Genomic DNA, 12,571 nt, shown 5'->3' with positions numbered 1-12,571 from the left:
TAATGGGTAATTTTTTTTCTTTTTTTTGATAAAACACACTGTTTTAAGGATTCACACTCCTCAGGTGTTCGCATATACAGTGGTAGCATCTGTGTTAGAAACTTCTCCATTTTCTGTTTTTAAATTTCCAGCTCTTCAGTCTACTCTCAGATCAAATCTTCCAAGTTGCTAGAATATTGCTTCAACATCTGAAGCATAAAATCGATGATGCTGGTCTTCTTCCTTTTATTGAAGATTTTAAACTGTAAGTAGAGCAGAAAGAGGAGCCAAGGAATGCTTACTCCTGCAGGCCCCTCATCACAAATTCCTTCTTCTAAAATGCCAAGGTAAGAGAGTTGAACCCATATACAAATAAGAAAATTCACCACCCACCCTCATTTTCACACTGGCCAGTTCACAGGGTTTTTCTTCTCTGAATGGGTCTTCCCCTAACTTTATGATTTCTTCAAGTATGAGCAAAGGTTCCTTCAGGTCTGAGGTGCTGACACATGAATAGCATCCACGTCAAAGGCAATAGGATTTGTTCTTAAGTTCAGGTCAGTTGTGGATGGGATAAGGAGAAAGAGGGCAGGGAGTGCTGTTTTTACCCATCTAGATCATTAACCTACCAAACCTTCCTTTTTCTCAAAGGTAGAAACTACTGTTCCTCTGTTGCCAGTTCTTGGACAGTGAGAGGTTTCTTGATCTCTTAAATAGGACATGCTATCTACATGGGACAATCTACCTCCATTTATTACCATGGGGACCAGTAAATGTGTAATACCTCACATCTCCGCTTCAGGTCAGTCAGCATCATGCAGAACTTCAACTGATCTTGTCCCATTCTATACTCTGATTCCACAGAGGTGGCTGCCATACCACAACTTTTCAATATGCCTTCCTGCAATTCTGTTCATCTACAGGAACAAAGTAGTTTGGCATAGCATTAGAATCATTCTTGCTGCTCTATTCAGCATGCACATGGCTATGTTCACAACAACAGGTTAGTGGTAGTTTTGCTGAGCATAATCCTAGAGCTCTTTCTGCAGTGAACCAAGTGGGCCACACATGCTCCACTTAGCATCCAATATCCCAAGGCCAACACCAAGCAGTTTCCCTCTGAGCCTTGTCTACATCTACACATCCACAAAGGCCAATACAACAATTTCAATAGCCAGCTTAGATGCTTCAAACTCTCCCTATTATCTAACTAAGGGAGCCTCCCTCTCCTTTTCCTGGTCAAGTTTTATTAATTGTGGGAAGCTGGGTGGTTACCTTTGTTTTTCAGACAGTATAAACTTCCAGTGAAGCATTTCAGTCAGGGGAGCCCCAGCAGTGTCTTGTTGGAAAGTCGCATGATGTACACACCTCCTACCTATCACCAGTTTCTCTGCTGCTATCTGAAATAACATCTCTAGCATCAACACGACAATAAATGTTTTTTTTCTCTGCCTCATTGTGAGGTTATAGAAATCTGACCTTCATGGTCCATTGCCTTTTCCATACTATTAAACAACTGTTTGAGTATCCTAAAGAATTCCAGCCAGGCTAATGGAGGCATTGTTAGCTGGGGACATGGATGACTTCATCAGGCTTTCAATCCAAGTCTTTCTCTTTTCTGCCTCAGATACCTGCCACTCATAAAGTATTCAGTGCTGCACACCAGCCAGATTCAAAAGCCTCTCCACTGGAGCTGACACAGCACTTAGAGAGCATCCTCAGTTTCTGTACTTTTAAGAAAGGCTTATATTTCATACTCCAACATAGGAACCATACTCTAGCTTTCTTAGCAGGTCTCTTACTATCCTTTTCCCCAACCCCCATCTAATCCCCACCAATGAGGAAAATGCAGACTTTATTAGAAGTTCAGTATCTTAAGGAGAGGGCTTATCACTTTTCATGAGCCCTCTTACCTTGAGCAGTTCCCTAGGAACCTAAATAATCTTCCGTTATAGAAAACAGACAACACCACATTTGTACTTTCTTCCATCTTGAAAACACTTTCAAGTATTCTATATTTTTCCTAACCTTCTAAAAGCAATCTGACATCACTTAAATGGTATACTCATCAGAATTCTCTGGCATCTCCAAACCAAACATGGCTCTATGAGGGTTCACATCTATTCCCTAATACCTACATGCTCAGCAGTTGATTTCTGTTTTCAAAATTTTAGGCCAGATTGCAGATGGCCTGGAACAGAGGTTCAGATGCAGAAGAGTACCATAGCCCTTGGGCTCTTGGAGAATGTGCTAGTGATGTTTCCAGCACACTGGAGAACCCAGGGGTCTCACAGTATTCCCCATGCTTCTTCTCCAAGAATAGTGCCCTTTTCGCTTGCAAAAGATTATTCCATAATATGATGAGCATCCAAGGGATCAGACTTTGGTAATTTGTATTTATGACTTCTGGGTGGTGAGAAGATCCACAGAGCCTCACATGGCTAAATATTTCATCAAAACTTGGTCCTTCTTCTGCAACCTCAGCCGAGGACTGCTTAATCAACTGCAGACATTCTAGAAGGTGCATTCAGGAGGAACCACTGGTCTCTATATAGGGGGAGGCTTCTTACGTCTGTCTATGATTTTTGTCCAGATGTAAGAGGAGAAGGGTTTACAAATAATGGATAAAGCACCAAGCTTTGGAAAAGATAACTGAGTTTTAGCCAAGAAAGGCACTGGTCAGGAGAAAACACAAGGAGTCATCTCCTTGCTTTCTCTTAGGTGACCTTAATATAAATTGTATCTGAACAAAGTCTTTATCAGTCAATTTGGTAAGGAAGGGGAGAAGTCAATTGATTGGACAATTGGTATCATTTAGATATTGGCCTTGTTCTGCTTCTGCTAGGTTGTAAATGTGATCTATCTGATGTCAATTCCAATGTTATGCCTCTAATGATCAGGTGCTCCACACCCACCCCTAATAATCTAAGCTTTCTAATCCCCATAATAGATCCACCATTCCTCCCTGCAAAGCCAGGCCCAGGCCAGGTTCAGGCTTTGGGTGGTGCTTGGCCCCTAGGCAAAGGGAATGCAGGAACTCAAGTAAATAGTACAGGACCACATCATGATCCTCGGGGCTGCTGATCCTTGAACTCCACTTCTCATGGAGAATTTACTATTTATCAGACTATGGATGGAGGGCTTTTGATGCATTATTTCATTTGATTCTCACAACCAACTGATGAGATATGTACAGTTATGTTCCCTTACACGTGGAAAACTGAGGCACAGAGACATTAAACAACTTGCTCAGTGTTATATGGCTGGTGACAGAGTTACAAATATGAACCCAAGCAGTCTCAATCTACTACATTTCTCAGCTTCCAAATGGCTCAGATCTCAACTGGGAGTTCCTAAATACCTTATTCATATGCATCAGCCAGTAGTGACCAGGGGTCTGGATCAGCCAGGCTGATTATTTTTCAAAGGAAGAAAACTACCTGACAGCAGAAAAAATAGCTAGCTTTCATTCTTCCAAGCATCCTATACTTGGGCCTTGAAAAAGTCTTCCTGCTTCTAGCCTAGACTTATCCAAATCATTTTTAAAACACATATCTGTACATGTCACTTTCTTACTCAAAACGTGTCTATGATACCAGTAGGATAAAATCCAAGCTCCTTAACATGGCCCATGACTATCACTTCAGGCTCATTTCTCATCACAAGCTCTACCCACTTCCAACTCTAACCTCTGAATCATGAACCAAACCTTGCTTTCCCTACCAGTACGTCATCTCCACCCTTATATTGGCTATAACATTCCAGTAGTGTTGATTTATACCATAACATGTGCCTCTTTGCCCCCATGAAAGAATTTTAGCTTTGCTTCTGACTTCTCAGCTCTGTCTGACATCATATCTTCTATTCATTTATCCCAAGTCTACCTATGCCAGTAATGGTTTTTCCTTCTCAGCATCCTATTGTCTGCTGTAATAGACTCCAGAGGAATAAGTATCTTGGAGCACAACTGCCCCATCCACTCTCTGGCAGAGAGAGAACTTACTCCCTTTTCACAGAACCATGAAGTTGAATGGATCACCTCTCTGGTTAGGCCCAGCATGATTCACACCCTTGAGGATTTCACAGTCCAGTTGAGGGGACAAACAATGACAAACAATGTGATAAGTGCTCTAGCAGAGATATGTACAGGTGAGCACAAAGGATGGACACCTGATCAACACCGAAGAGGTCACAAAATGTTTCCCAGAGGAGGTGACAAGAGTTGGATGAGACAAAGTAGAGAAAAGGTGGAGGCATTCCAGGCAATGTCAACAGTACATGTAAAGGCACAGAGGTGGGAAAGAATATATTGCTTTCAGGGCACTGCCAACCATGTGGTTTAAGTGAAATGTGGAAAACGACAGAAGATAAGCTGTTCTAGTTTGCTAGCTGCTGGAATGCAATATGCCAGAAATGGAATGGCTTTTAAAAAGGGGAATTTAATAAGTTGCTAGTTTACAGTTCTAAGGCTGAGAAAATGTCCCAATTAAAACAAGTCTATAGAAATGTCCAATTTAAGGCATCTGGAGAAAGTTACCTTGGTTCAAGAAGGCCGATGGCATTCAATGTTTCTTTCTCAGCTGGAAGGGCACATGGCGAACATGGCGGTGTTTGCTGGCTTTCTCGTGGCTCTAAAAAAGGGATTCTCTCCAAAATGTTTCCGCTTCTAAGGATTCCAGTAAGCAATTCCACCTTCAATAGGTGGAGACACACCTCCATGGAAATTATCTAATCAAAAGCTACCACCCACAATTGGGTGGGTCACATCTCCGTGGAAAGAATCAAAATGCTCCTACCCAGCAATATTGAATGAGGATTAAAGGACATAGCTTTTCTGGGGTTGACCACAGATTCAAACCAGCACACTAACATCACATTCAATGGTGAAAGACTGAAAGCTTTCCCTCTAAGATTGAGAACAAGTGAAAGATGCCCCCTGACACCACTGTTATTCAACATTGTACTGGAAGATCTAGCCAGAGCAGTTAGGCAAGAAAAAGAAATAAAAGACATCCAAATTAGAGAGAAAAAAGTTAAACTTATACTATTTGCTTATAACGGGATCCTATAGAAAGGTCAAAAGAAAATCTACAACAAAACTACTAGAACTAGTAAACAAGTTCAGCAAAGGGACAGGAATCAAGATCAATCTGCAAAATTCAACAGTGTTTCTATAAACTAGGAACAAGCAACTGAGGAGGAAAGCAAGAAAAAAAACTAAGCATCTAAAGGAATCAACTATCTAGGAATAAATTTAACCAAAGATATAAAGGACCTGTATTCAGAGAGCTATAAAATACTGCTAAAAGAAATCAAAGACCTAAAAACCTAAATAAATGAAAGGGCATTCCATATCCATCGGTTGGAGAACCAAATAGCACTAAAATGTCAATTGTACCCTAATTGATTTACAGAATCAACACAATCCCCCCCCCCAAATTCTAACATCTTTGTAAAAATGAAAAAGGCAATCATCAAATTTATTTGGAAGGGTAATGAGCCCCAAATTGCTGAAAACATTTTGAAAAAGGAGAACAAAGTTGGAGGACTCACACTTCCTGACTTCAAAGCTTATTACAAAGCTACTGCTTATAGCCTGGTACTGGTATATAGACATTTTGATCAATGGAACCAAGTTGAGAGTTCAGAAATAGACCAGTGCATTTATGATCAATTGATCATTGATGAGGTTGTCAAGTCCACTCAACTGCAACAGAATAGTCTCTTTAACAAATGGTGCTGGAAGAACTGGATATCCATATCCAAAATAATGAAAAAGGACTCTTATCTCACACCTTCTATGAAAATTAACTCAAAAATAGATTAAAGACCTAAATTTAAGAGCCAGGACTACAATACTCCTAGAAGAAAATGTAGGGAAGCATCTTCAAGATGTTCTAGTAGGAGGTGGTTTCTTAGACCTTACACCCAAAACACAAGCAGGGAAAGGGAAAGGAAAGATAGACAAATGGGAATGCTTCAGAATTGAATACTTCTGTGCTTCAAAAGACTTTGTCAAAAAAGTAAAAAGGCAGCCTACTCAATGGGAGAAAATATTTAGAAATCACATATCTGAAAAGGATTTACTATCCAAAATAAATAAAGAAAATCTAAAATTCAACAATAAAATGATATACAATCCAATTAAAAATGGGCTTAAATAGACATTTTTCAAAAAAAGAAATACAGATGGCTAAAAAGCACATGTGAAGATGCTAAACATTACTGGCTATTAGGGAAATGCAAATCAAACCACAATGAGACATCATTTCACACCTCTAGAATGACCACTATTAAACAAATAGAAAATTACAAGTGTTGGAGAGTATGTGGAGAAATAGGAAGACATTAAGTGCAGGTTGGAATGTAAAATGGTACAGCCACTGTGGAAGACAGCTTACTGGTTCCTCAGAAGCTATGTATAGAATTGCCACATTCTGGCAATCCAGTTACTATGTAAATACCCAGCAGAACTGAAAGCAGGTGTATTAGTTAGAGTTCTCTAGAGAAATAGAATCAACAGGAATCAACAAATATAAAATTTATAAAAGTGTCTCACATAACTGTGGGAATGCAGAGTCCAAAATCCACAGGACAGGCTGTGAAACTGACGATTCTGATGGACGGTCTGAATGAACTCCACAGGAGAGGCTCGCCGGCCAAAGCAGGAAGAGAGCCTGTCTCTTCTGAATCCTCCTTAAAAGGCTTCCAGTGATTAGATTAAGTATCACTCAATGTAGAACTCATTCCCCTTGGCTGATTACAAGTGGAATCAGTTTTGGATGCAGCTGACATGACCGTGATTTAATTCTATGAAATGTCCTCATCACAACAGACAGGCCAGCACTTGCCCAACCAGACAAACAGGAACCACCACTTGGCCAAGTTGACACATGAACTTGACCATGATATAAGCCTAGAGGGGTAGCTAGGGGTCAGATTGTGAAGGGTTCTGTATATTGTGTGAAGAGTCTGGCCTTCATTTAACAAGTAATAGATAACAATTGGAGGGCTTTGAGTAGAGGAGTGATATGGGACCCTAAGTGGAGTAAATGATAGCTAAGTGTTGGGAGTTTTTGTGTCTGTGTTTTTTTTTTTTTTTTTTGCATTCAAAAAAATAATTTGATATACATTTAGATTTCCATAAAAGCTGCAAAAATAGTACACTCAGCTTCCCCTAATGTTAGCAACTTACATAAACATAGTATAATTATCAAAATTAGGAAATTAACATTCATATAATACTAGTAACTAATCTGCAGTTCTCATTTTAATTTCACTAATTTTCTCCCAATGTATTTTTCCTGTTCCATGATCTAATTCAGGAAGCCATATTGCATTTGCATTTGATTTTTGTGTCTTGGTCTCCTTTCATCTGTTATGGTTCCACAGTCTTTCCTTGTCTTTCATCACTTTGATACTTCTGATGAGTACTTGCCAGTTATTTTGTAGAATTCCTCTCAATTGGGGTTTCTCTGATGTCTTCTTGGGATTAAATTAAAATTGTGAATTTTGAGCAAGAATAGCACAGATGTGGTGTTGTGCTGTTCTCGGTGCATCATATCAAGAAAGCATGAGGTTCATATGTCCTATCATTAGTGACATAAACTTTGATCACTTGGTTATATTAGTATCTGCTAGGATTCTCCATTATAAATCTCTGTTTCCCTTTGTAATTAGTATCTTCTGGGGATATACGTGTTCATTCTTCTGGCAAATCATGGCAGCCAGTGTTGGCCTAATGACAGGGGTCACAGTAGGCCCCTGTTGCCCTTTTCTCACCTCCTGTTTACTTTCAGCAGGCAGATCCATCATGCAGAATGGGGTGCCCTGGGTCATCACTTTTTGCATGATGATGGCAAAGCTATAAACATCTCCTACAAAAGAATCCAACCTGCTACCCCTCAGGGCTCTCAAGATTCCAGAGCCATCCACAGCAACTCTGAAATTAAGGCATTGTGTAACGAATGCAGCAAGAATTAACTGAGCTAATTCTACGATGCATACAAGAGCTCTAAGGGTGCTGTTTCATTGACTGCTTTATATTTTTATTAGACAGACTGGCATGCTTGTTCCTCCTTCCCCCCGGGGTCTGATTCTTTGAGTCTAAGGAATTATGCACAAAGCATACTATTCTCCCCACCCTAGGACCTGGCAGGCAGACACAGCAGAGGTATAGGAAAGGGCAGCAAAGCACAAAACACAGAAACAATCTGCCGCTTTCTTGCTCTCTTGAGCCTTCAAGTAACAGTTGGAAGGTTGTCAGGAAAAGAGATCACAATGCCAGACTGGTTGCCATGGATTTACTGTTTGCTGAGATCTATATATGTCTGGTAATTTGATTGTACCAGGGCTCAGGTATTCACAAGTTGCTTTCTCCAGATCTTCTCTAAGAGGATTATAAGAATCTCCAGGTCTCCTCTGTTTCTTCCTAGACAAAATAGCACAGTAACTCCTTTAACTCAGTTCTGCAAATATTTGTTGAGGGTTTTCTATATGTCAGCCAGTGTGCTAGGTTCAGGGGCAGTACCAGAGATGAATCAGTCCTCACCTTTGCTCTTGAAGCATTCACAGACCATGTGAACACCAAATTGCAATATTGGAAAACTGGTGATGAGGGACACTATATAGTACAGGGAAATGAATTCATTAGAAGCCAAAATTGAGCACAAACTGCATGCTCTCCTGCATTTTAGGCCCCGTTGTGAAGATATTCTCTGCTTCCAGAGAGTTTATGGCAGTCACAGAGTCAACATTTTTTCCAGAGGGCATTTTTAGCAATTTATAAAGAAATACATGATTAAAGGATGAATACAGTAGTCAAAAACTGATGGGGCAGGGATTAGGTTGAACCACGTGAAATTGCCATTTCTGTAGGTCAATAGCAATTGAACATCGGCAATTTCATTAGGTTCAAATAAATAAATAACTGAGCTGATCAACTTAATCCAGGTTTCCTGGAAAAGTTAAATCTTAAAGGAGTTTCTTAAGAAAGTCAAGGATGCAGCTTCCTGGAACTTATGGGCAAGGGCTTTGCAGAAGGGAAAAACAGCATGTGCAAAAGAACAAGAGGCAAAAATGAGCAATTTGCAGGGGTATGTGGGGAGGTGGTATACAGATTAGCTTGGCTGAAGAGAGGGGCTCTGTTAAGGAATAATGATAAATGAGAAATGGGATTGATGAAGCGGGGTAGAGAGGGTGACCAGAAAAATGGGGGCTGAAGGTAAGAGACCCTGAGAGTCAAATGAAGGCATTTTGGTTGAATACAAAAGGCAGTAGGGGTGCTGGACCTGGAGAGGGATTTGATGAAAGCTGTGTCCAGGAAGATTAATTTGGCAGACCTGCACAAATTGGATTGAAAAGAGAGTGAGGCTGGGGTCAGGGAGACTGGCTTGGAAGCTCGTGCAGTAAGAGCCGGTGAGGTGAAATGGGGTAGAACAGGGTGGGGGCAGCAACAACAGGACAGGGAACCAGGTACAAGGAAAAGTTACTATGATGAAGAAAATGACAGGTCTTGAGACATGTTCAATGTGCTGCGTGAAAGAGAGAGCTGGAGATGTAAATCAGCAACTGATGTCTGAATAGGCAGGCTGGAGAAGAGTATTGCTGAGGGGGGTGGGGTCAGAGGGAATGTGATGGCAAACTTTTTACCTTGTTAAATGTTGGGCATGGGAAAGGGACCCCAGAGGGCAAGTTCCTTTGAAGCAGGAAAGAGGGCAACAGGTCAGAAAGTATTTTGGTTTGTTAGTAAAACCCAGGAAAAAGAAACCCACCCTAGAAATTCTTATTTTGAGCCAATCCTGATCAAAATGGCAGGAAAGCAAAGCCTACCTTTACCCCTGTTGATCAGGTAGCAAGTTTTGTCTTTGTCTTCCAGGTGTCTCCAGCCCTTGGCCCCATATCAGACACCTCTGACACCCCCAATCCATGGAAAGTCTCTGATACACTCACTCTACTGGTTCTGCTCTCGTGTCTACCTGCCTGGGAGGACAGACACATGCAATTAAACTGAAAAGGTTGAATGATATTTTCATCAAAGGAATACATTTCTGAAGGTGGGATTTTAGGCTTATACTTTTTGAGGGGAGGGCAGGGGTATATATTTGGGAACAGTGAAATGAAATGTACTTGCTTCTTCCTGGCATCCTCTCTCCTCTACACATTTTAAAGCACAAGAAGGAAAAAAAGGGTGAAACTCTCTGGTAAAAGGCTGGGTGATTAATACAATCATTATCAAATAGTAGTTCCAGAAAGCACTGACATGTATGTTGTTAATGGCTAAAATTAAGCTTTATCTACACTATACTTATATAATTGAGAGTGGACAGTAATAAATACACTTACGACATACCCCATTTCCTCATCTCCACTCGAGAGCCAAGTAACAGCCACTAGCTACCATTAAATTTGAACTCTTAGGAAAACTAGAAAAATTACTTTGGCTTGTTTTGCATCTGTTGAGGCCAGTACTAACTCTGAGACTTGCTATGTTGATATAATGGACTTTGGTAAGGCAATGTAATGTAGTAGAAAAGAAAACAGAACTGGGAAACAAAAGACCTGGATCCAAAAATCTCAGCTTGGCCACTAATGGCTCACCTTTCTGAATCTTAGTTTTCCCAATGGATATTGTACCAGATAATCTCCCAGGGCCTTCCAATTATATAATTCTATTAACCCTCCCATCTAAGGTTGGGGGTGGGGGGTGTTGCCTTTATTTCATTTCATTCATTCATTAATTCAACAAATATTTTTTCTGCCAGGTACCATACAAGGCACTGAGAGAGGCAGACCTGTTTCCTGACTTCACACAGCTTATAGTTTTGTGGGGAGAGGTGAAAAGACAGCTGATTAAAGAAGTAATACCAACAAAGTATGATAGAGGTAATTCAGGGCCTTATAGGATCATTAAGAGAACTTAACCTAGCATAGGGGATCATGGAAAGTTTCTTGAGAAGGTGATAATTTGAGCCCTGAAGAATGAGTAGAATTTAACCAGACCCAGATGAATGTATAGCAGAGTGGAGTGAGAAGAGTATAGGCAGAAGGCACAGAGTGCATGAAGGTCTGAAATTAGGAGAGGGACTGCTGTAAGTAAATAACTGGAAGTTCAGTCCAGTTGGAGCATAACGAGGGAGGAGATGGTTAAGGATGAGAGGTCAGCAAGGCCCAAACCAAGCAGGGATTTTAAACTATGTAAAGAAATTCGAACTTTATCCTAAGAGCAATGGGAGGCCATTCAATGGATTTAGGCACAGCTGTAATATGAGCAAATATGCGTTTAGAAGCTGCCTCTGGCTGCAGCACATACAGAATGAATAGATTGAGCATCTGGACTGCCATTGCAATTAGAGAGTGAAATGAAATGAAATGATAAGGGGAAACAGACAAAAACAGAGACAGTCACACACACACACACACACACACACACACACACACACACAAAACCAACAAAAAACCCCACTGCAGTTATCCTTTACTAAGACCAGTGTTTCTTAAGTTTGAAAGTTGCCAACCTGTGCATTAAATGGAACTCTAGGAAGCTGAGCATTGTCTTTTATCTTTCATAGATGACTAATTTTGACAGAAAGTACTTACAATCTCTGCAGCTGTCTTCTTACCCTCTAAAGGTGACATGAGACAACCACTCTAAACTCTCAAATTAGTTAGCCAAATAATAACCATATGACTAAGTCAGAAACAAGAATAGGTTCACAGAGAGAGAGAAGGCAGCAATATCACATACTTTTCAATATGATTACCAAGAGCTTCAAGTCCTCCAAAGCAAGGATGGGTAGAAAAATAGGAAATTGTTAATTTAGGTTCTATTTTGACTAAGTCTAGGGACTATACTTCAGAAAACTTGTATTGAAATCCTGAAATTGCTGCCAAGTAGCTGCATGATTTTAGCAAAATCATGTTTCCTCATCTGTAAAATGAGGGAGTTGGACTAGAGAGATATCAAAATGTTTAATATTCTACAGTCTTGTAAAGAGCAAAGATGATGCCAACTATGACTGGACTGACTCTTTCTCTCTTTCGGTCTTCTTTTCTCCTATGTAATAAAATTGGCAGATTTGAAAGTTATAATACCAAACGTCCTTTTAAGCATGTGAATATATGTTGGAATGTTGCATCTCTCCCTCTATCATTTTCTGTTGTTTGCTTTTCTATGTTTTATGTCACTCTCTTCTTCATCTTTGTAATAAGGATAAAACATTTGATGCCCAAATTTCCTATAAGTCTTTAACTATATTCATTCCCTAGCTCTTTTCTCTTCCTCCCTACCTTCCATTAGTTCTCTCTTTCTTGGTTCTCATCCAAGACTCCCATCTCAGATTTCTTCTATTCCTTTAATCTGTTTTGATTACTACAAGCATTCTTTGGTGTTGACATCGGTGCACTAGACAAAAGACAAAAACACAAAATAACATTACAGGCATGCCTATTTATTTACTAGAAGGCTCTGCCAGAATCCACCCTACACAATCCGCGGAGTATTTATTTGCTGGGACCCCCTACTTGCTTCTTTCTCTCTAACAGACAGTGCCTACTGGCTCTACCAACACCCTGTTCTAGAATATACATGGTG

The 12,571-nt window shown here is 40.3% G+C and overlaps 1 protein-coding gene across 1 annotated transcript in view; it reads right to left on the bottom strand.

The window, feature by feature from the left end:
• Nucleotides 1-12,571, bottom strand: part of GUCY2F (guanylate cyclase 2F, retinal) — a 173,855-nt gene that overhangs the window by 25,148 nt on the left and 136,136 nt on the right. Inside the window, 5 exon segments of the mRNA XM_077146970.1 lie at nt 38-242; nt 2,417-2,499; nt 2,502-2,555; nt 7,773-7,921; nt 9,957-9,960. Coding sequence (XP_077003085.1) covers nt 38-242; nt 2,417-2,499; nt 2,502-2,555; nt 7,773-7,921; nt 9,957-9,960 — 495 coding nt within the window.

This window comes from Tamandua tetradactyla, chromosome X, assembly GCF_023851605.1.
Source record: "Tamandua tetradactyla isolate mTamTet1 chromosome X, mTamTet1.pri, whole genome shotgun sequence".
NCBI classification, from domain to species: domain Eukaryota; kingdom Metazoa; phylum Chordata; class Mammalia; order Pilosa; family Myrmecophagidae; genus Tamandua; species Tamandua tetradactyla.
This window is presented reverse-complemented; position numbering and strand designations above follow the sequence as displayed.